At 39.2% G+C, this 25,712-nt stretch overlaps 1 protein-coding gene across 1 annotated transcript in view; it reads left to right on the top strand.

Moving 5' to 3' along the window:
• The window catches only part of LOC138352989 (uncharacterized), a 50,682-nt gene extending 36,243 nt beyond the window's left edge, over positions 1–14,439 (top strand). The window contains exon 6 of the mRNA XM_069305653.1: positions 14,377–14,439. Coding sequence (XP_069161754.1) covers positions 14,377–14,439 — 63 coding nt within the window. The remainder of the gene's footprint in view (positions 1–14,376) is intronic.
• The last annotated feature ends 11,273 nt before the right edge of the window (positions 14,440–25,712 follow it).

Here is a 25,712-nt window from a genome sequence, read left to right on the forward strand (position 1 = left end):
TAAATACAGAATATGCGGTCATATTCAATGAAACATATATATATATATATATATATATATATATATATATATATATATATATATATATATATATATATATATATATATATATATATATATATATATATGTCGTACCTAGTAGCCAGAACTCACTTCTCAGCCTACTATTCAAGGCCCGATTTGCCTAATAAGCCAAGTTTTCCTGAATTAATATATTTACAATATTTTTTTTCTTATGAAATGATAAAGTAACCCTTTTCTCTATGTATGAGGTCAATTCTTTTTATTGGAGTTAAAATTAACGTAGATATATGACCGAACCTAACCAACCCTACCTAACCTAACCTAATCTATATTTATAGGTAAGGTTAGGTTAGGTAGCCAAAAAAAGCTAGGTTAGGTTAGGTTAGGTAGGTTAGGTAGACGAAAAAACATTAATTCATGAAAACTTGGCTTATTAGGCAAATCGGACCTTGAATAGTAGGCTGAGAAGTGCGTTCTGGCTATTAGGTACGACATTATATATATATATATATATATATATATATATATATATATATATATATATATATATATATATATATATATATATATATATATATATATATATATATATATATATATATATATATATATATATATATATATATATATTATTAAATATGACCGAAAAAGTAAGATTAATAATTCTAACACGAATTTTCTCAATCTTTCGTACATTTCTTTTCACTGTTGGAGGTAAATCAAAAATCAATTCTCCAAAATTCATTTTTATTTCTAGTCTGACGCGACACGAGCGCGTTTCATAAAACTTATTACATTTTCAAAGACTTTAGTTTACAAATACACAACTGAATAGAACTTACGCATCTCTGATTTTATATCTACATTTGAGTGAGGTGGATGGGGTGAGGTGGCATTAATAGGGTACTATTTATTTTATTTATTTATATATATACAAGAAGGTACATTGGGTTTGTGAGAATACATTGGATAGTACAGTATTTACATTCTTGCAAAGCCACTAGTACGCGCAGCGTTTCGGGCAAAAATTTCATCAACACAAGACAGAACAAGAGGTGGCATTAATAGGGTATTATTTCATCAACACAAGACAGAACAAGAGGTGGCATTAATAGGGTATTAATTTCATCAACACAAGACAGAACAAGAGGTGGCATTAATAGGGTATTAATTTCATCAACACAAGACAGAACACGAAACAATGGGTATTGAATAGAAGTGTTTGTAGAAAGCCTATTGGTCCATATTTCTTGATGCTTCTATATTGGAGCGGAGTCTTGAGGTGGGTAGAATATAGTTGTGCATTAATTGGCTGTTGATTGCTGGTGTTGACTTCTTGATGTGTAGTGCCTCGCAAACGTTAAGCCGCCTGCTATCGCTGTATCTATGGATGATTTCTGTGTTGTTTACTAGGATTTCTCTGGCGATGGTTTGGTTGTGGGAAGAGATTATATTTTCCTTAATGGAGCCCTGTTGCTTATGCATCGTTAAACGCCTAGAAAGAGATGTTGTTGTCTTGCCTATATACTGGGTTTTTTTGGAGCTTACAGTCCCCAAGAGGGCATTTGAAGGCATAGACGACGTTAGTCTCTTTTAAAGCGTTCTGCTTTGTATATATATATATATATATATATATATATATATATATATATATATATATATATATATATATATATATATATATATATGTCGTACCTAGTAGCCAGAACGCACTTCTCAGCCTACTATGCAAGGCCCGATTTGCCTAATAAGCCAAGTTTTCCTGAATTAATATATTTTCTCTATTTTTTTTCTTATGAAATGATAAAGCTACCCATTTCATTATATATGAGATCATTTTTTTATTGGAGTTAAAATTAACGTAGATATATGACCAAACCTAACCAACCCTACCTAACCTAACCTATCTTTATAGGTTAGGTTAGGTAGCAGAAAAAGTTAGGTTAGGTTAGGTAGTCGAAAAACAATTCATGAAAACTTGGCTTATTAGGCAAATCGGGCCTTGCATAGTAGGCTGAGAAGTGCGTTCTGGCTACTAGGTACGACATAATATATATATATATATATATATATATATATATATATATATATATATATATATATATATATATATATATATATATATATATATATATATATATATATATATATATATATATTTGTGTGTGTGTGTATATAAATCCCTTTTTTTCATTGATAAGCTTAGGTATACGTAGCATTGTGCTGCTACCCTATTCTATATAATGCTACGATATTCTGTATGAAGAATTACAAAGAGTAAGTAAAAAAACTGGCTATAAGTTTATCTTTTATCCGCACCTCACAGGCTTCATGAAAAAATTAACGCGTAATGAATAGTATGACAATGCCCAGCAAACACAGAACGTTTGTGGACGTTTTTAAATGGTTCCACAAAGGTAATACTGTAACTTTTAACATAAATACGTATATCTGATGTTCTTAAAACCAAAGGATATAACTAAAAACATATATTCTTGAGACACAGTTTTTTAAGATTTATGTAAAAATTTACAAATAATAGTAAATGCTATGGTATTATAATGTTTTCATGCTTTATATTTAAGAGTAAATAATTTTCAGTCAACATTTAGTTTTTTTTGTTTACTTTCTGTAAAGCTATCCAATTTACGTTCTTATAACATAAATATAACATTTATATGACGTCAGTATAACGTTATTTACACGACATCATTACGTTATTATGATGTTATATTAACGTATAATTCCTGTGTGAAAACCAGAATATATATTTTATTTTATTTTATTTTATTTTATTTATGCATATACAAGAATGTACATAAGGAATGTGAGGATACAAATATGGTAATTACAGTCTTGTAAAGCCACTAGCACGCACAGCGTTTCGGGCAGGTCCTTAATCTAAGAAAATTTTAAGGAGGTAAATACTTGCAAAATTTATAGACAAAAAATGATTACAGATTACATGGAATGAAAAAAAAGATGAGAGAAAATTATAGGTACAGTATATTAAAGCACATAGGTAGCTATGATTGATTGCAATGACAGCTTAAAATGGTAGTTGACAACAAATTGGTAGGCACAATACAGCAGAAACAATATAAGATTGATTGCAATGACAGCTTGAATGGTAGTTGACAAAAAATTGGTAGTCACAATACAGCATATGGCTAGCACATAAAAGAAGACAGCAATGAACACAATGATAAGGTTGTTTGATATTACATAAAAATTAGGAGATTGGGTAACACTAGGTACAGAGCAAATTTAAAGCTCAGTGTAGGAAACTAAATAGATGAGGTACTTTTTGGTTTTGCTTTTAAATAAGGCAAAAGTTTTACAGTTTTTCAATTCACTAGGGAGTGAGTTCCATAGACTAGGTCCCTTAATTTGCATAGAGTGTTTACACAGATTAAGTTTGACCCTGGGGATATCAAAGAGATATTTATTTCTGGTGTGGTGATAATGGGTCCTATTACATCTGTCCAGGGAGAGTTTCAGAGCATGGTTTGCATTTAAGAACAGGGTTTTGTAAATGTAGTTGACACAAGAGAATGTGTGGAGGGAGTTAATATTTAGCAAGTTTAGAGATTTAAACAAGGGAGCTGAGTGTTGTCTGAAAGCAGAGTTAGTTATTATTCTGATAGCAGATTTTTGCTGTGTGATGATGGGCTTAAGGTGGTTTGCAGTGGTAGACCCCCATGCACAGATACCATAATTAAGATAGGGGTAGATTAGTGCATAATATAGTGAGAGGAGAGCAGAGTTAGGAACATAATATCTGATTTTGGAGAGTATACCAACTGTCTTAGAGACTTTCTTAGTTATGTGTTGAATGTGGGTGCTGAAGTTGAGTCTCTTGTCTAGGAATAGGCCAAGAAACTTGCCATCATTTTTATTACTGATGTTAATGTTGTCTATCTGTAGCTGAATTGCATTTGATGATTTGCTTCCAAATAAGATGTAGTAAGTCTTTTCGATGTTTAATGTTAGTTTGTTCGTTGACATCCATAAGTGGACTTTTTTTAATTCATTATTCACAACATTATTTAGTGTATGTGGGTTGAGGTTTGAGTAGATAAGGGTAGTATCGTCAGCAAACAATATAGGTTTGAGAATATTAGAGACATTAGGCAGATCGTTTATATATATAAGAAATAGAAGAGGTCCTAAGATGCTGCCCTGTGGCACTCCAACGGTAATTGGTAGAGTGGAAGAAGTTGTATCATTGATGGTTACATATTGGTGTCTGTCACTAAGATAGGATCGGATGTAGTCAAGGGCAAGGCCTCGGATTCCATAATGCTGGAGTTTAAGTAAGAGGTAGTTGTGATTAACAGTATCAAAGGCTTTTCTTAGGTCAATGAAGAGTCCAATCGGAAACTCATTTTTGTCAAGGGCTGAGTAGATAATGTCAAGGAGACTAATGATTGCATCATTGGTACTCTTTTGGGACCGGAAGCCAAACTGGCAGGGGCTGAGTATGTCGAATTTTACGAGGTAGGAATAGAGCTGTTTGTAAATAATTTTTTCAAATATTTTTGATAGAATGGGTAGATTTGATATTGGTCTATAATTGTTTATGTCCGCCGGATTGCCTCCTTTATGGACAGGCGTTACTCTTGCTTTTTTGAGGATATCAGGGAAGGTGTGACACTCTATAGATTTGTTGAACAGTAGTGCTATGGGTGGGGCAAGGGCATGGGAGGCTCTCTTGTACACAATGGACGGAATTTCACTGGTGTTCCCTGCCTTGGTTTTTAGAGAGTGTATGATGGACACAACATCTGCCGGGCTGATTGGTGAAAGGAGAAGAGAGTTTGGATAGCTGCCTGAGAGATATGTGTTAATATGTGTCTGGGTCTGTGGGATTTTACTGGCAAGATTAGCACCAACCGATGAAAAGAAACTATTAAATTCATTTGCCATTTCTAAATCAGTTGACGGTATATCCCCATCCTTGTAGAGTTTTATTTGGTTATGTGAGTGTTGTTTAGTTCATAGGATACTAGAGATAGTTTTCCAAGTGTTTTTCATGTTGCCTTTTGCTTCATTGAATCTATTCACATAATATGCAAGTTTTGCCTTTCTTATGATACTGGTAAGCATTGATGAGTACCTTTTAGCTACTTCCTTTGAAACTAGGCCAATCCTAACTTTCTTTTCATATTCATGTTTCTTGTTGATTGAGTTGAGAATGCCACTTGTGAGCCATGGATTGTTTAATCTTTTGTCAGTTACTTGCTTTGTAAGAAGGGGACAATGAAGGTTGTAGAGGCTTAGAGTTTTGGAGAGGAAGAGGTTAGCTAATGAATTTATATCATGGGTATTATTGAATTCAGAATCCCAGTTAATATTGTGAAGTGCCTCTGTAAGATTGTCTAAAGCTGATTCACTGTGTAGCCTAAATGAAAGTTTCTTGCTTTTTGGTGGTGTTATGTCCATGTTCGCTATGAGAAAGGTAGGATAGTGGTCAGTTGTTCTGTCGTAGATTATACCAGATACAAGGGGAGCTGTTATGTTTGTCCATATGTGGTCCAAGGTAGTGGCTGATGTTTGAGTGACTCGGGTAGGTTTGGTGATAGTGGGGATTAGCATACAGGAGTTCATGCTGTTAAGGAAATAGTCAACTTGAGAGCAATTTTGTTGACCCAGGTCAATATTAAAGTCTCCTCCCAGAATGATGTGGTTTTTGTTGAGATTGTTGTTTATAATAAGATTCCTTAGGTTGTCTGAGAAAGAAGCTATGTTAGTATTAGGAAATCTATAGATGGCTCCAATAGTCAAAGAGGATTTAAGGGATTTAATTGTAAACTGAGCAAAAGTATATTCACAGTAGTCATCTCTGTCACTAATAACACTGTTGCAGATATATTGAACTTTATGTTTTAAACCTTGTAAAGTTATCATAAAACTTGGAATAAGACGGTAAGCATGCTTTACTTATGAAAATATACAAACAAATCAACAAAAACATTTTAACATAAAAAGCATAAACATAACATAAATTAATTGCATGCATGGGAGTTAACTGGAACTCTGTAATATTGCATACATGAACCTTAAGGTACAAACCCAGTGTATTTACTCATGCAGTTCTTTCCTAAATCTAAATTTTTCCAATTTTTACACTTTGTTTCGAGTTCTGTCTTGTGTTGCTACTTTTAATACCCCATTAATGTCCCCTTTGTTATGTCCATTCATCCCATTGTGCACCTCTACCATATGTCACTCCTAATTCTTTGCTTTTCTAGAGAATGTAATATAAGCTTTGACAATCTTTCTTCATATGACAGGTTAACAGGTAGAACAAAGATTACCATTTATATATGGATAACTATTATAAGTCGGTTTGAATGAGTGAATTGCTGCTTGAAGATAGGTATATACACGTGTGGTACTATCAGATTGCATCGTGGTGAGCCTAAAACCCTTCAGATCCAAGCAAAGGGTAAAATGCCAGCAGATACAATTGCGAACACATTGATACCAAAATGAAAGACATATGACGAGAATTGAGGTAACCAAAGTGAAAAGAGTGTTCACATTACATTGCACTAGAGTGCTCCCGGGTTACTTTCTCTCACTTTCTCTGTTTTGTGCGGATGGTACACCTTGCTTTTGGAGTTTATATGCATTTAAACCTGTAGATAATTCTATTGCTAACACATTGATACCAAAATGAAAGACCTAGGATGACAATTGGGGTGACCAAAATGAAAAGAGTGTATACATTTTATCGCTCTTGTGCGCTCCCTGGTAACACACTCTCGCTTACTCTGTTTGTTGCGGATGGTAAGCCGGGCTTTTGGAGTTTATATGCCTTTAGTCCTGTAGAGAATTCTATTGCGAACACATTGATGCCAAATTGAAAAAACTAGGATGAGAATTGAGGTAACAAAGTTGAAAAGGGTATACACTTTTCAGTATTATCACGCTCTCTAATGTAATGAGAGTTGCCTGAGGGTGGCTCAGCTTTCTTTTTCTGGTACCCTTGGCCTACATTCATCTTGTCGGCGGGTGGAGCGCGCTGCTGTCTTTGACATTATATGCACATAGTTCTGTTGGGAATTCTATTGCGAACGCATTGATACCAAAATGAAAGACATAGGACGAGAATTAAGGTGACAAAGTTGAAAAGAGTATACACTTTTCAGTATTTCCGCGCACTACCAGGGAATGTCCAAACAAAAATGGAGAGAGTGGAGGGGTAACTTGCCCAAAACGCGAAAGTGTTTGGGGAGATTAACTTTCGTTCAATACTATTATGCAAAAGGAGCCACACATCTATGGTTCATCCAATAAAATCAGCAGACTTCTAGATGTTACTACTGCTCGGCTTAGACTCGGTTACAAGTATTTCTGGGAATTCTCATTATCTGCCGATGTAGACCTGACCAAATGTTAACTGTCAACAAAATTATTTGCACACCCCTTCGTCACTATGTGATAGTGAATTCAGAGACAATTCTATAACCAATGTACCAACGATGTGTCAATATTTCATTCAAAATGATCTGGTACCAGAAATTTTAGCCAAATATCCCCAGTTTGCTAACTGTAAGTAGTAACTAAGTGATTGTAACCTATCCACCGCTGCCCACTGGATGGGGAGCGGTGTGCAGGACAAACATATCAATTGTGACACTAGCTCTCCACATATGTCAGTTGCTTAATTTAGAAACTGTACTTGTGATCGATCTCGAACCTATTGTTGATGTGACGACTTATACTGAATTTTGTAACTAGCTCATCAAGATTGTAACTTGCTTAGCTAAATGAATTGTTGGGTTCAGTCCCTGAGCCCATTATGTGCCTCTGCAACCCTTTCCACTACCGCCCACAAGATGGGTATGGGGTGCATAATAAATGAACTAAACTAACTTTAAGGCATCCTGAAAGAAAGCTTGGAGGGCTTGAAAAATTGCAGAACGAAGCCTTGAGGATAATCCTTGGGTGCCTTCGTACCACAAAGATACTTAATATGAGAAAGGAACTTAATATTCCGAGCGTTGTTTATCGTGTTACTGAAAATAACTGTCAAATTGGTATAAAAATGCTTAGGCTAGCTCATCCTAACCGTTGCACAGAAGCCCTCCAGAATTTCTTTATTGAATGTAAACATTGTTTCAAATAGATAAATAAAATTGGAACTGAACTCAGAAAGTATCAGATTTATAATTTGTACCAAGAGAGACAACAATAGCACTTTCCTGCACTGTAGGAAATTACACCCTTTTCAATTTTAATCCCTCCCTTTCCATCAAAGGAGCAAATTAGAGATCAGTCCCAGCTTTGTCTTGAGGCAAAGCTCAACGTCTTAAGCCATATTGATGCTCTGTCCACAGAGCATTCTCTCTCTCAAATCATATACACTGAAGGTTTCCTACAGCGCCCAACGGGTGCAGCTGTGTTCCTCACGTGTTGCCCCAAAGAATGAGGTGATTTGGTAAAATGCTATGCCCAAGATAACTATCCGAGTGCCGGCGGTGGGGTGGTTCAAATAGCCTCGGCTATCACCTCATTATGTCCGGTCGTGATGGTCAAGTGGATTAAGGCGTCTTGTACATACCAGATGCGTTGCTTCTGGGAGTATGGGTTCGAGTCACTTCTGGGGTGTGAGTTTTCAGTTGCATATGTCCTGGGGACCATTCAGGCTTGTTCGCATTTGTGTTCCTCACGTGTTGCCCCAAAGAATGAGGTGATTTGGTAAAATGCTATGCCCAAGATAACTATCCGAGTGCCGGCGGTGGGGTGGTTCAAATAGCCTCGGCTATCACCTCATTATGTCCGGTCGTGATGGTCAAGTGGATTAAGGCGTCTTGTACATACCAGATGCGTTGCTTCTGGGAGTATGGGTTCGAGTCACTTCTGGGGTGTGAGTTTTCAGTTGCATATGTCCTGGGGACCATTCAGGCTTGTTCGCATTTGTGTTCCTCACGTGTTGCCCCAAAGAATGAGGTGATTTGGTAAAATGCTATGCCCAAGATAACTATCCGAGTGCCGGCGGTGGGGTGGTTCAAATAGCCTCGGCTATCACCTCATTATGTCCGGTCGTGATGGTCAAGTGGATTAAGGCGTCTTGTACATACCAGATGCGTTGCTTCTGGGAGTATGGGTTCGAGTCACTTCTGGGGTGTGAGTTTTCAGTTATATATATATATATATATATATATATATATATATATATATATATATATATATATATATATATATATATATATATATATATATAATATGTATGTGTGTGTGTGTGTGTGTAATTACCTAAGTGTAGTTAAAGGATGAGACCGTCTTCCCAGCACTCTTTGTCATATAACGCTTTGAAACTACTGACAGTCTTGGCCTCCACCACCTTCTCACCTAACTTGTTCCAACCGTCTACCACTCTATTTGCGAAAGTGAATTTTCTTATATTTCTTTAGCATCTGTGTTAAGCTAGTTTCAATCTATGACCTCCTGTTCTTAAAGTTCCAGGTCTCAGGAAATCTTCCCTGTCGATTTTATCAATTCCTGTTACTATTTTGTATGTAGTGATCATATCACCTCTTCTGTCTTTTAGTTTTGGCATATTTAATGCCTCTAACGTCTCCTCGTAGCTCTTGCCCTTCAGTTCTGGGAGCCACTTAGTAGCATGTCTTTGCACCTTTTCCAGTTTGTTGATGTGCTTCTTAAGATATGGGCCAACTTCTGTTGTTGGGCACCACACAACAGCTGCATATTCTAGCTTTGGCGTAACAAAAGTCATGAACAATTTCTTTAGTATATCACCATCCATGTATTTAAACGCAATTCTAAAGTTAGAAAGCGTAGCATAGGCTCCTCGCACAATATTCTTTATGTGGTCCTCAGGTGATAGTTTTCTATCTAGAACCACCCCTAGATCTCTTTCTTTATCAGAATTCTTTAAAGATTTCTCACATAATGTATAGGTTGTGTGGGGTCTATGTTCTCCTGTTCCACATTCCATAACATGGCATTTATTAACATTAAATTCCATTTGCCAAGTGGTGCTCCATATACTTATTTTATCCAGGTTTTCTTGAAGGGCATGACAATCATCTAAATTTCTTATCCTTCCTATTATCTTAGCATCATCAGCAAACATGTTCATGTAATTCTGTATACCAACTGGTAGATCATTTATGTAGACAATAAACATCACTGGTGCAAGAACTGAACCCTGTGGTACTCCACTTGTGACATTTCTCCAGTCCGATACATTGCCTCTGATTACTGCCCTCATTTTTCTATGTCAGAAAATTTTTCATCCATATTAGAAGCTTACCTGTCACCCCTCCAATATTTTCCAGTTTCCAGAACAACCTCTCTATGTGGAACTGTCGAATGCCTTTTTTAGGTCCAAATAGATGCAGTCAACCCAACCATCTCTTTCCTGTAATATATCTGTTGCTCGATCATAGAAACTGAGTAAATTCGATACACAGGATCTTCCAAATCGAAAACCATACTGTCTGTCTGAAATTATATAATTTCTCTCCAGGTGTTCTACCCATTTAGTTTTAATTATTTTTTCCAATATTCCAATTCCAATTTTTTCCAATAATGTGTGTGTGTGTATGTATATTTGTGTTGTTGAATATGACCGAAAGTCAGTCTTTCTGCCCCTCTCCTTACTGCTATTGTTGTTTCTCACATCTTTGTATTGCTTGTATGTTTGGAAATTTTTCCCCTTTTCCTAGTTCTGCATCTCTGCTTTAGTATAAATTTTGTTGTGCCATTATCATATATTTCACAAAACTTGACATACATCTCATTTACTTCATGTCCTAACAGCAAGTGTTTGTCAAATTCCTTAAGGAAATATCTGAGTTCCCCATAATGACCTCTCCACAAGTCAGGTTTTTCAACTGCTTCAAGCTCATTTTCTTCCAGATTATAATGCATTGCATACTTTATTCCCAAAAAGACATGGTCACTTTTACCCAAGTGACCATGTCACTTGGGTAAAAGGAGGGAGGTACCAAAGGAGGGAGGTACTGAATGATAAATATATCTTTCTCTTTCCTGGTAAATATAATATCCAGCATGGAGGGAACATCCCCTTCCCTCATCCTCGTAGCTTGTTTAACATGTAGAAACATGAATGTTTACAGGGTGAGGTTTACGAAATTATATATATATATATATATATATATATATAATTGGTCTCTGGTCTATATATATTATATATATATATATATATATATATATATATATATATATATATATATATATATATATATATATATATATATAACTGAAAACTCACACCCCAGAAGTGACTCGAACCCATACTCCCAGGAGCCACGCAACTGGTATGTACAAGACGCCTTAATCCACTTGACCATCACGACCGGACATAATGAGGTGATAGCCGAGGCTATTTGAACCACCCCACCGCCGGCACTCGGATAGTAATCTTGGGCATAGCATTTTACCAAATCACCTCATTCTTTGGGGAACGCGTGAGGAACACAAATGCGAACAAGCCTGAATGGTCCCCAGGACAATATGCAACTGAAAACTCACACCCCAGAAGTGACTCGAACCCATACTCCCAGGAGCCACGCAACTGGTATGTACAAGACGCCTTAATCCACTTGACCATCACGACCGGACATAATGAGGTGATAGCCGAGGCTATTTGAACCACCCCACCGCCGGCACTCGGATAGTAATCTTGGGCATAGCATTTTACCAAATCACCTCATTCTTTGGGGAACGCGTGAGGAACACAAATGCGAACAAGCCTGAATGGTCCCCAGGACAATATGCAACTGAAAACTCACACCCCAGAAGTGACTCGAACCCATACTCCCAGGAGCCACGCAACTGGTATGTACAAGACGCCTTAATCCACTTGACCATCACGACCGGACATAATGAGGTGATAGCCGAGGCTATTTGAACCACCCCACCGCCGGCACTCGGATAGTAATCTTGGGCATAGCATTTTACCAAATCACCTCATTCTTTGGGGAACGCGTGAGGAACACAAATGCGAACAAGCCTGAATGGTCCCCAGGACAATATGCAACTGAAAACTCACACCCCAGAAGTGACTCGAACCCATACTCCCAGGAGCCACGCAACTGGTATGTACAAGACGCCTTAATCCACTTGACCATCACGACCGGACATAATGAGGTGATAGCCATACCAGTTGCGTGGCTTGTGTACATACCAGTTGCGTGGCTCCTGGGAGTATGGGTTCGAGTCACTTCTGGGGTGTGAGTTTTCAGTTGCATATTGTCCTGGGGACCATTCAGGCTTGTTCGCATTTGTGTTCCTCACGCGTTCCCCAAAGAATGAGGTGATTTGGTAAAATGCTATGCCCAAGATTACTATCCGAGTGCCGGCGGTGGGGTGGTTCAAATAGCCTCGGCTATCACCTCATTATGTCCGGTCGTGATGGTCAAGTGGATTAAGGCATCTTGTACATACCAGTTGCGTGGCTCCTGGGAGTATGGGTTCGAGTCACTTCTGGGGTGTGAGTTTTCAGTTGCATATTGTCCTGGGGACCATTCAGGCTTGTTCGCATTTGTGTTCCTCACGCGTTCCCCAAAGAATGAGGTGATTTGGTAAAATGCTATGCCCAAGATTACTATCCGAGTGCCGGCGGTGGGGTGGTTCAAATAGCCTCGGCTATCACCTCATTATGTCCGGTCGTGATGGTCAAGTGGATTAAGGCGTCTTGTACATACCAGTTGCGTGGCTCCTGGGAGTATGGGTTCGAGTCACTTCTGGGGTGTGAGTTTTCAGTTGCATATTGTCCTGGGGACCATTCAGGCTTGTTCGCATTTGTGTTCCTCACGCGTTCCCCAAAGAATGAGGTGATTTGGTAAAATGCTATGCCCAAGATTACTATCCGAGTGCCGGCGGTGGGGTGGTTCAAATAGCCTCGGCTATCACCTCATTATGTCCGGTCGTGATGGTCAAGTGGATTAAGGCGTCTTGTACATACCAGTTGCGTGGCTCCTGGGAGTATGGGTTCGAGTCACTTCTGGGGTGTGAGTTTTCAGTTGCATATTGTCCTGGGGACCATTCAGGCTTGTTCGCATTTGTGTTCCTCACGCGTTCCCCAAAGAATGAGGTGATTTGGTAAAATGCTATGCCCAAGATTACTATCCGAGTGCCGGCGGTGGGGTGGTTCAAATAGCCTCGGCTATCACCTCATTATGTCCGGTCGTGATGGTCAAGTGGATTAAGGCGTCTTGTACATACCAGTTGCGTGGCTCCTGGGAGTATGGGTTCGAGTCACTTCTGGGGTGTGAGTTTTCAGTTGCATATTGTCCTGGGGACCATTCAGGCTTGTTCGCATATATATATATATATATATATATATATATATATATATATATATATATATATATATATATATATATATATATATATATATATATATTATCGACCATTCTCAGTTAGGTGCTAGAGAAGCTTGCAAGTGTCTCTTGAAACACTGAAGAAATGAAGATTTCTCTCAAAACAGAATATTCAGATGTTCGCTGACCATTTAGGTCGGCTCTTCGCACCACCCAATGGTCGGAACGAAATGAAATTTAATAAACACCATGCCTATTACAGTGACCCCAAACTGCATACTTTGAAACGCACTGCCAGACGAGTTGGGCTTGCATATAGGGAAACCCATATGCCAGGATTCCTTAAGCTCTTTTCGAAAGCCCAACCCAAGGCGAGGGAGCCCATTACAGAGCTCAGGTAAGATAACTGGTATTTTTTTTTTAACAGTCTCAACTCTCACACCCACCTCAGCTAGGCTTGGCAGGACATTAAAAGAATTAAAGGCGATAAGATCGGCTAAGTAGCACACCCTCACCCTCTACACAGAGCAAACGAGTTAGTCGATGCTTGGGCAACCACCTTTAGCTTCAATAATCTTCCCCCAGACATACAGTTCAGATTAAATGCTGGTTATGGAGATCGAGAAAGGCTCGTTGACTTCATGCTCCACAAGGAAGATGAATGCAACGTGCCATTTACTGAGTTTTAGTTACTTTTGGCCCTAAATAAAAATAAAGCCACATCCCCCGGTGAAGATGGTATCACTTATGACATATTGCGTCTGCTCCCTTTAGTACCAGGGAATCCCCTGCTTGAGCTGTATAATATGAGCTATGTTACTGGGGAGCTTCCTATCTCTTGGACCAACAGTATAATCATTCCAATTCCCAAGCCAAATCAACAGAATGCTTTCCGACCAATTTCCCTTACTAGCTGCATTTGCAAAACATTCGAGAGAATGGTCCTAAAAGTTTGGTCCTAAAGTTTGTGTGTGTGTAATTTATATAAATAAATAATTAAATATTAATTTTGTTAATGTCTTTTCAGGGAAAACTTGCAAGTACAATTCTTATACAAGAAGGGCAACAAGAGCCAGAGGATATCTACTAAGAAAATATATAAGTCTTTATCCTCACACTCTTGATATATGGTCTTCTCTGGTCTCTTTATTTTCTCTCCTCACAAATGTCCCTTTTTTTTATTTCTTTTACGTTTCTCTCCTGTTTTTCTTGTCTTTTAATCTCTCCTTTCCTCCTCTCTTCTAACACCTCTCGTTTCCTGTCTCTTCTAGCTTCTCTCTTCCTTTACTTTTTATATTTGTGGTATTCATTTATGTCATTTTTATCTTGTATATTTTTCTTGTATCTTTTTCTTATCTTGTGTTTCTCTTCCCCTTCTCTTCAATGATTTCTCATTTCTCTCCTCTCTCTGTTGTTTCTGTTTTGTCTTCTCTCTCCTTGCCTTAATTTTGTTCTGTCTCCTCTTTTGTTGTGTGTGTGTCTTTCTGTCTCTGTCTGTCTCTCTCTTTCTCTCTCTCTCTCTGGCTCTCTCTCTCTCGCTCTCTCTGGCTCTCTTGCTCTCTCTCTCTCTCTCTGGCTCTCTCTCTCTCTCTCTGACTCTCTCTGGCTCTCTCTCTCTCTCTCTGACTCTCTCTCTCTCTCTCTGGCTCTCTCTCTCTCTCTCTCTCTGGCTCTCTCTCTCTCTCTCTCTGGCTCTCTCTCTCTCTCTGGCTCTCTCTCTCTCTCTGGCTCTCTCTCTCTCTCTCTCTCTCTCTCTCTCTCTCTCTCTCTCTCTCTCTCTCTCTCTCTCTCTCTCTCTCTCTCTCTCTCTCTCTCTCTCTCTCTCTGGCTCTCTCTCTCTCTCTCTCTCTCTCTCTGGCTCTCTCTCTCTCTGGCTCTCTCTCTCTCTGGCTCTCTCTCTCTCTCTCTCTCTCTGGCTCTCTCTCTCTCTCTGGCTCTGTCTCTCTCTCTCTGGCTCTCTCTGGCTCTTTCGCTCTCTCTGGCTCTCGCTCTCTCTCTCTCTCTCTGGCTCTCTCTCTCTCTCTGGCTCACTCTCTCTCTCTGGCTCTCTCTCTCTCTGGCTCTCTCTCTCTCACTCTCTGGCTCTCTCTCTCTGGCTCTCTCTCTCTGACTCTCTCTCTCTCTGGCTCACGCTCTCTCTCTCTGGCTCTGTGGCGCTCTCTCTCTGGCTCTCGCTCTCTCTCTCTCTGGCTCTGGGTCTCTCTCTCTGGCTCTCATATTTCATTTGATTTAAAAATGTCTGAGATTTTTTACTTAATCTAAGTTATATTGCATGGTGCTAATATGAATATTATACATGACTGTTTTTTCTTTTCTTTCTCTTTCTCCCTTTCTTTCTTTCTCTTTCTTTCCTTCTCTCTCTTTTTCTTTCTCTTTCTACATGAATATTATACTTGACTGTGTTTACATTCACTTGTAGATTTTTATTTTTAGTTAATTAGTCCTAAACTTTTGATTAATAGATTTTTATTATTAGTCATAGAAAAACTATAGTGTTATATGTATACTCGGAAAATTTTACTTGTTTTAGTTTTAAGTAACAATAACTGCTTATAACGTCAGACTGATCTCAGCATGATATGAATCACAGGCTGCTTGATCACAAAATCTATTGTGTTCACATATTGCATATATAGATTTTTAAATTTTTACTTTTATATTCTGTTATAGATATAGTCTATATATTTCGAGCTATTACATATATTTTGTTGTATTACTCATTCTTAATTAAATAAATATAATATTTTAATTCTCTTTTTGTACCCTATTTATTTGTAATTTACACATACATATATAGGATGTCCATTTCTATCTCAGATATGTCTTCTTTCTTTCTCTCCCTTTCTATTTCAGATATGAATTACAAAATTATTATACCCTAATTTACCCTAAACGCTTTAATGTAGATAATTAAAAGATCATAAAAAAGTTTTTAGAAATGTTAATTATATACGTTCTAAGGTTGTATATAAAAGTTCTCAAAAAACCTTTTCTAAACGTAATTATAAACGTGCTGAAAACAATGAAATGTCGTTTTTAGGATGTTTTAAAAACATGAAAATGTTTGCTGGGTGTAGAGTTGAAGACAATGTATAACCACGAAGGAAAATTATGAAAGGAAAAAACTTAAGCATTTCCATGTTGATGAACATATCAGCCAAAGTATATTATGACGTGTTGATTATTGGTCTCCGAATGCATGATAGAACCGATGAGCTAGCCAAGACTTTTGCTCGTAAGGAGGGAATTGATTACCAACTTGGACTGCCTTTGAGCAGCCTGAGGGCAGCAATATCCCAGGAACATCAACTAAATTTCGGAGACTTGAGGCAAAGTGAAATTCACACCAGTTACTCCATCTATCATCATTCTATTATGCATGAAGAACCACACGTCTATGGGTCATCCAATAATGTTACCAGGCTTCTAGATGTTACCACTGCTAGGCTTAGGCTCGGCTACAAGTACCTCTAGGAGATTGTAACATCTGCTGATGTAGATTTGACTAAATGTAAACTCTGTCAGCAGAACTATTCGCATACTTTGCGTCATTATATAATGGAATGTGAAAAAATTGCGGAATTTAGAGATAACACCATTAATAGTGTTCAAGAAATGTGTAAGTACTTCATTCATAATGATGTGCTGCCCGAAATTTTAGCGAAGTATGCAAAATTTGCTTACTGTAGGTAATGCATGCACATGACTGTAAAGCTGCCGCCCAGTTGGGTGGGTGTGCGGCAAGACTAGTAACTGTGTGACTCACTATAGATGTAAAGTGCCTTGTATAGTGACAGTTGTGAGCCTCTTGTTGATCACTTGTGACACCTCTTTGTGTCACTTGTGACACAAAGATTATTGATGAGTGCATTTGTGTGGGTGATTAGATATGTATGTGTATGTTTATGTGTATACGTATATATATATATGTTTCATTGAATATGACCGCATATTCTGTATTTATTATTTTCTGGTTTAGGGCTTCTATCCCTCTAACTATTTTCTTAGCATCAGGGCTTAATTGAAATAGGAGTTCTCCAAAACTCATTTTCGTACTTTTAAGGTGAAGAAAAGAAGTGATTTACTATAGAGTGTATTACACTTATTTGTATAATTTGCACGACGTTTCGAACCTCCATGGTTCATTCTCAAGTGAACAGATCTTACAATACTAGTTGATTTTATACCCGCATTAGGTCAGGTGATAATACAATGAAGGTGAAAACACGGGGGGATACATAAGGGATAAACATAGGGGCTGCAGAAGGCGTATTGGCCCATACGAGGCATCTCCTATCTAAACACAAAGATTAATCCAGTGTAATTGGCCTGTTATGTTGGACATTGTCTTCTGTGTTGGCATCGATATGTTCTTGTCTTGTCCTTACTCTCATGGTGGGTAGAGTAAATAGTTCCGTGATTTGGGTGTTCATGGTAGGTCGCTCTATTCTTATGTGAATTGCCTCAAGAATTTGTAATCTTCTTGAATCTTGGGTTTTGTCTATTATGCAAGTATTCTTGTTCAACATTTCTCTTGTTAGAGTAATGTCATGGGCTTGTCTCATGTGATTCCTAGGGGCACCAGATTGAAGATGGCATGTCAAACGCCTCGTCAGCTTGGTCGACGTCATACCTATGTACTTACATTGAAGGTTACATCCTTCGTGGGGGCAAGTGTACATGTATACAACGCTTGACTGCTGTAGAGGGTTCTCCGTCGGCTTCGGGCTGTTTTTGATAAGGAGTTCGGAAGTCTTCTTGGTTTTGTAGAATATTATCAGGTTTATGTTTTGGTTAGGAGTAGTGCTTTTTACTCCTTTACGGATTATTTCTTTCATTATTCTTTCCTCTGCCATCTTCAATCTGGTGCCCCTAGGAATCACATGAGACAAGCCCATGACATTACTCTAACAAGAGAAATGTTGAACAAGAATACTTGCATAATAGACAAAACCCAAGATTCAACCGCGGCTGCTACAGCCGCCCTGCCCCCCCACCTTCACCGACCGCGCGCCCACGGGCCAGGGCCAGGCCCCGGGGGCATAAGTCGAGGCGACGTGCGAGCTCCTCCAGTCTGTCCTCCTTCCTTCCTAGTTCGATAGCGTAGTTGCTCTGCCACCCTGAGGTTTCCCTCGCGGCCAGCGGGCACTCGCCCTCCGGTGGGGGGGGGGGGGGGGGGGGTCCGGCCTGCTGGCCTGCGGGGTTGGGGTGCAGCGCCCGTCCCCAAGTGTTCCGCTGTCCGCAGCTACTACTTTGACTTTACAGCCATTCTACTAGTAAGCCCTACCTTGTCAGGTAATTCCTTCTTCCTTGGCGGCTCGGCCTCTGGCCTGGGGTTATTTTCTTCTCCAAATACATATCAGGCTTCCCCAGTCACTATGTATTTTTCCGCCACCTGATTATTCTCCAGCTAGGGTTTCCCTTATGTTGTTCACTTTGGTGTCCTGTTATACTTAGAATTAGATTTGTTACATTCGCCTCACTGCTAATTCTAGACAATAGGACATTAGGTTTCTGCAGAGTTTGTTACTAGGCTATAAGATTACGTTATTTTACTACGGGTGTACAATTTAAGATGTTTCGTGTACTTTGAGTTAGCCACGGCTATGTTATACATTTGTTAAGACCTACTTAGAAGCCTGTTTTACTTCTGCAGAATTATTTATCCTGTCTAATAAATTTACGCCCCCATGTGTTGGTGTCTTCCTTCCCCTGATCAGAAAATATAGATAAAAGTGAATATGAAACTCTTGTTGGTCAACTCTGCGCATGTAGTGCATCCACTGTGGGAGAGCTATTTCCTTCAAAAAGTATAATCGTGCGGCTTTATGTTTAAAGAAACAATTTCAAGTACATTCTTTGATTGAAAAACATGAATATAAATACAAGTGTTAATTGTAAATGATCAGTTATAAACAAAAATAAGAAGTAGGAAAAATGGTATGTGGAACCAGACAAAAACATTGGAACGCTCAGGTGATGAGAGGGTAAACAACCGCCACCATTTTAGCAGCACCACAGCCGGTGATGTCCAGCACGAGCATTAAGGGAAAACCTTGACACAAACTGTACCTATCATAAAGAAGAAGCACCACCATTGACCGCCAAGTGCTCACATCAAGTCTAACTCTTAAGAAACAACACTCAAGCCTTGACGCTTCTCCCAACATCCGGGGGAGAAAACCTTCAAACAAACTGCACCTGTCATAAAGAAGATGAAGACTCACCAGTGTCCACAGTGTCCGAAGGTATTCACCAGTCATGGACATGCGAAGACTCACATGTTAGTGCATTCAGGTGAGAAACCTCATGAGTGTCCAGAGTGTGGGAAGAGATTCAGTGTGCGTGGAAATATGAAGACTCACATGTTAGTGCATTTAGGTGATAAACCTCATGAGTGTCCAGAGTGTGGGAAGAGATTCAGTGTGCGTGGAAATATGAAGACTCACAGGATGGTGCATGCGGATGAGAGACCTTTTCAATGTGCTGAGTGTGGCAAAAAATTTAGAGATCGTGGAACTATAATAAAGCACATGTTAGTGCATTCAGGTGACAAACCTCATGAATGGTCAGAGTGTGGGAAGATATTCAGTCAACGTGGAAGTATGAAGACTCACATGTTAGTGCATTCAGGTGACAAACCTCATGAGTGTCCAGAGTGTGGACAGACATTCAGTCAACGTGGAAGTATGACGACTCACATGTTAGTGCATTCAGGTGATAAAATTCACGAGTGTCCAGAGTGTGGGAAGAGATTCAGTCGGCGTGGACATATGAAGCGTCACAGGATGGTGCATGCGGATGAGAGACCTTTTCAATGTGCCGAGTGTGGCAAAAAATTTAGAGAACGTGGAACTATAATAAGGCACATGTTAGTGCATTCAGGTGATAAACCTCATGAGTGTCCCGAGTGTGGGAAGAGATTCCATGAGCGTGGACATGTGAAGACTCACATGTTAGTGCATTCAGGTGAGAAACCTCACGAGTGTCCTGAGTGTGGGAAGAGATTCCGTGAGCGTGGACATGTGAAGACTCACATGTTAGTGCATTCAAGGGACAAGCCTCACGAGTGTCCAGAGTGTGGTAAGAGATTCAGTCGTCTTGGACATATGAAGAGGCATAAGATGATACATGCAGATAATAGGCTAAACACTTTGAGCGTGAAAGATAATTAAGAGAATGTTGAAGGATAATGAGGCACATAATGGTATATTAACTTACTTTTAATCTAACAGTGTGCTATCACAATGCCAGTTGGATGTTCTTCAGAGGTAATTATATTTTGCTTGAGAAATACACTTCACAATGAAAAGGTAAAGATATGAAGATATTTTATTATATTGTTCTTTTATGAAAGTTAGATGACCAAGCAAGAACTGGAGAAGCTGTCGCTAGGAAAACTCAAAATTGCTTATAAGTACTGTATAGAAATATCTCTTTAATTTAGCAAAGGTAAAACAAAGCTTTAAATGTTTTTCTTCATATTTATGTAAATAATGTGCTTCCTTTTTTGCTTCCTGTGGAAATTTATTTAAAATGTTATATACTCTGTAGCTAAGTTATGGACATTTTTGTTGTAATATTATTTAGCATTGGAGTTGGTGAAGAACACAGTCTGAGATATACTTAAGATGAGACTATTTCATTGGAAGGGAAATGTATACTAATCAAGGAATTTTCTCATCAGATTCATATGCAAACTGATGTCCATTTTTTATTTTTTGCTTTGGCTTATTTATGAGTTCCTCTCTTGATTATAAATATTTCACCAGAGTTTATTGAAGGCAGACTGGCATTTATAACTGTCAGTGAAGTTATTATGAAATTTAAATTTATATTACTCTAAAAATTTATCACTCTAAATTTACCAGAAATTTATTACTCTAGCCTAACTTTATCAGTTATGCTGTAATTGTCTGGGAATAATATTTTACCCGATTTACCTGAGGGCAACTAACCCGAGTGGCCTCGATGAGAACAGGAAGTCGTCGGCTTGTTGAAGGTTCCCTTCCCCCTCCCAGTTTGCCTTCATGATTTTTTCCAGGTATATTTTGAAATTCAGCACAGTTTTGGCAGTTATGGGTTTGGTGGGTCGGCAGTTCCATTGATTAATAACCCTGTGGGTGAAAAAGCCTGATTCAAAGTTATATTAGTCTGATTGGCAATTATTTTATCCTGACTCAATTTATATAAAAAATTATATCAAAGATATTTATGCTTGTGGGTTGTGGGTTCTATTACGTCTATCAATGGAGAGTTTCAGATCAGGGTTAGCATTTAGGAACAAATGTCCTAATGCATTGTAAATAGCATAAGAGAATGTGTAGAGCGAGTGTATATGTAGCATGTTCAGGGATTTAAACAGAGGTTGGGTGTTGTTTGAAGACAGTTTTATTGTTCTGATAGCAGATTTTTGTTGGGTGATGATGGGTTTGAGGTAGTTTGCAGTGGATGAATGAACCCCATGCATAGATACTGTATGTTGAGATACCACCCCTAATTTACAAAAAAAGCCTCTAGATTTTTAGCTCCAGCCATTGCATTGCTCTACAACAAATTATTTTAACTCTAAACCTATCCTGATATTTTGAGAAAAAAAGCAAGAGTAACCTTAGTCCATAAAATCAGCAATCTCACTGAAGTCAACAATTATAGACCAATATCAATTCTGCCGATTTTGTCTAAATTATTTTAAAGTTAATTTACACGCAGCCTTACTCCTATTTATACTTAGTTCTTCCCATAATGGCTTCAGGCCCAAAAAAGGACCAATCATGCCCAGTTAGTATGATTAATTTCATTTATGCAGCCCTTGGAAAACTTATTCATTTATTTGTTGACCTACATAAGACATTTTGACATTGTAAACACATTAACTTTCTTAAATTGCAACATTACAGAGTAAGAGGTCACTCCCTCCAATACCTATAATCTTACCTCAGTGACAGGCTCCAGTATGTCTCTGTGAATAATTCCAATTTTCCCACTCTACCCATTAACACTGGTGTCTCACCGGGCAGTATTCTTCACCCTCTCGTCTTTTTCATCTCTCCCTCCCTTTCCAGCTCGTTGCCATCGTGAGGGGGCTTGGTTGGCGGATGCTAGAGTGTGATGCTCCATGGGACAGTGTCCTCTGTCCTTTTGAAGCCTTATGCTCCTGCTGCCTTCTTCACTAATTGTGCTGAATGCTTTTTCCTACTAAGTTTAATTTTTCCTTCCCAATTCTCCTTTTTAATTGCTATTTCCCAGCGACTTTTTGCTATTCTTGATCATTCTTTTAGATGTCGTCTTCTGTTTTGACACTGGGTGTTAGGTGAGGCACAGTCTCTCGCCCGTAAAACTGTGGTACCCGAAATTGTTGAGCAAAGGGACACTTTTATTGTCACTCTTTTCCTTTGTTGCTGAGCCCAATCTTGATGGACTGATGGTTCTTAAAGTGGTGATTGCAGGGCATATATCCATGATGCACCCTTAGGGGGGGGGGGGCCACATCCTATCGGGTGTCCTATCCTCTAATTGTGGCGCCATGGTTGGTATAGGGGCTTGTTTGTTGATGAAATGATTACCTGTTTTTTTTTTTGAGATATATACAAGAGTTGTTACATTCTTGTACAGCCACTAGTACGCGTAGCGTTTCGGGCAAGTCCTTAATCCTATGGTCCCTGGAATACGATCCCCTGCCGTGAAGAATCGTTTTTTCATCCAAGTACACATTTTACTGTTGAGTTAAACAGAGGCTACAGTTAAGGAATTGCGCCCAGTAAATCCTCCCCGGCCAGGATACGAACCCATGACTTAGTGCTCGCGGAATGCCAGGCGAGTGTCTTACCACTACACCACGGAGACAGAGACAGACATGTTCATTTACATGCAGATATCTGACACTTATTTTTAACTTCTCAGATGTGGGGTGGAGACCAGGGCCCCGAGTCGGACTGTGATGGAAAGCCGGGCTCTGTAGCCCCCTGCTACTTTGGTCCCAGACCAAGCAGCTTCGGACTTTCCCTGCTTGATGGTGTTTTGGGAGTTCTTCTAGTCCCCGAGGCCAGGCTTGACTTGTGAGAGCTTGGTCTACCAGTCCCGACTATCTCTGCTCCCCTTCTACCTCTGTGGCAGGGTTGAGCCCCAACCCCCCAGTGATGACCACCTCATCACATGGAGTGGCTTCATCTCTCATTGTAACAACTGCGCCTTTTACCCCCTCTCTTACTGAGGGTGCTCGGTGCCGTCCTCTCTGCAGTCACACTTGCACAATTCCTTCCGGTTCTAATACCTTCCAAGCTTTGTTTGGTCCTGCTACATGGACTAAGTATTTTAATCTCGGTCATGTTAATTCTACTCGTCCTGATGATTTATTCATCCATAAACACCTAGTTGATACCTGGTTGATGGGGTTCTGGGGGTTATTCTACTCCCCAAGCCCGGCCCGAGGCCAGGTTTGACTTGTGAGAGTTTGGTCCACTAGGCTGTTACTTGCAGCAGCCCACAGGCCCACATACCCATCGCAGCCCGGTTGGTCCGGCACTCGTTGGAGGAAACTATCTAGTTTCCTCTTGAAGATGTCCACGGTTGTTCCGGCAATATTTCTTATGCTCGCTGGGAGGATGTTGAACAACCATGGACCTCTGATGTTTATATAGTTCTCTCTAATTGTGCCTATGGCACCCCTACTCTTCACTGGTTGTACAGTACTCTGCATTTTCTACCATATTGTTCACTCCAGTATGTTGTTATTTTACTGTGCAGATTTGGGACCCGGCCCTCCAGTATTTTCCCACTTGTATATTATTTGATATTTCTCCCATCGTCTTTCTAGTGAGTACATTCGGAGAGCTTTGAGACGATCCCAATAATTTAGATGCTTTATCTCGTTCATGTATCCTGTATGTTTTCTGTACTCCCTCTATTTCAGCAATCTCTCCTGCTCTAAATGGGGAAGTGAGTACTGAGCAGTACTCAAGATGGGACAGCACAAGTGATTTGAAGAGTACAACCATTGTGATGGGATCCCTGGATTTGAAAGTTCTCGTAATCTATCCTATCATTTTCCTGGCTGCCGCAATATTTGCTTGGTTATGCTCCCTAAAATTTAGGTCATCAGACATCATTATTCCCAAATCCTTTACATGTTTCTTTTCTACTATGGGCAAATTAGATTGTGTTTTGTACCCTGTATTAAGTTTAAGGTTCTCAATTTTACTGTATCTTAGTACCTGGAATTTATCGCTGTTAAACATCACGTTATTTTCTGTAGCCCAGTCGAAAACAATATTAATATCTGCTTGTAGTTTTTCAATATCTTCAGCAGAGGTAATTTTCATGCTGATTTTTGTGTCATCTGCAAAGGATGATACGAAGCTGAGCCTTGTATTTGAGTCTATATCTGATGTAAGAATAAGGAAAAGCAGTGGTGTAAGGACTGTACCTTGAGATACAGCCACTTTTAACTGCTCTTGGACTCGATTTTATATGGTTAACTGTTACTCTCTCTGGTCTATTCGACAGAAAACTGAGTATCCAGCATCCTACTTTACCAGTTATTCCCATTGACCTCCTTTTGTGTGCTATCACTTCATGGTTTCATGGTCACATTTATCGAATGCCTTTGCGAATCTGTGTATACTACATCTGAACTCTGTTTTTCTTCTAATGCCTCAGTGATTTTGTCGTAATGGTCAAGTATCTGTGAGAGGCATGATCTTCCTGCTCTAAATCCATGTTGGCCTGGATTGTGGAGGTCATTGGTCTCCATGAAACTAGTGATCTGACTCCTGATCACTCTCTCAAATACAGTAATTTTATTATGTGGGACGTAAGTGCAACTGGTCTATAATTCTTTGCCAATGCTTTGCTACCTCCCTTGTGTGGAGGGGCTATGTCTGCTGCTTTAAGCGCATCTGGTATCTCCCCCGTGTCCAAGCTCTTTCTCCACACTATACTGAGTGCCTGTGCTACTGGTGCTTTGAATTTCATTATAAATATTGAATTCCATGAGTCTGAACCTGGGGCTGAGTACATGGGCATATTGTCAATTTCTCTTTCAAAACCTGCCACGCTCGTGTTGATATCAGTTATGTTTACAGGGGTTTGTATATCACGCGTAAAGAAGTTGTCCGGATCTTCCACTTTCATGCTGTGTATCGGGGTGCTAAACATGTCCTCATATTGCTTTTTTAGGATTTCACTAATTTCTTTGTCATCCTCAGTGTATGAACCTTCACTAGTACGAATAGGTCCAATACTGGCAGTGGTTTTTGCTTTTGATTTAGCATATGTGAAGAAATATTTTGGGTTTTTCTTTATTTCTTGAATTGCTTTCTGTTTTAGTTGCCTTTCTTCAATCTGATATGAATGCTTCAGTCT

The sequence above is a fragment of the Procambarus clarkii genome, chromosome 55, assembly GCF_040958095.1.
Source record: "Procambarus clarkii isolate CNS0578487 chromosome 55, FALCON_Pclarkii_2.0, whole genome shotgun sequence".
In the NCBI taxonomy this organism is placed as follows: Eukaryota; Metazoa; Arthropoda; class Malacostraca; order Decapoda; family Cambaridae; genus Procambarus; species Procambarus clarkii.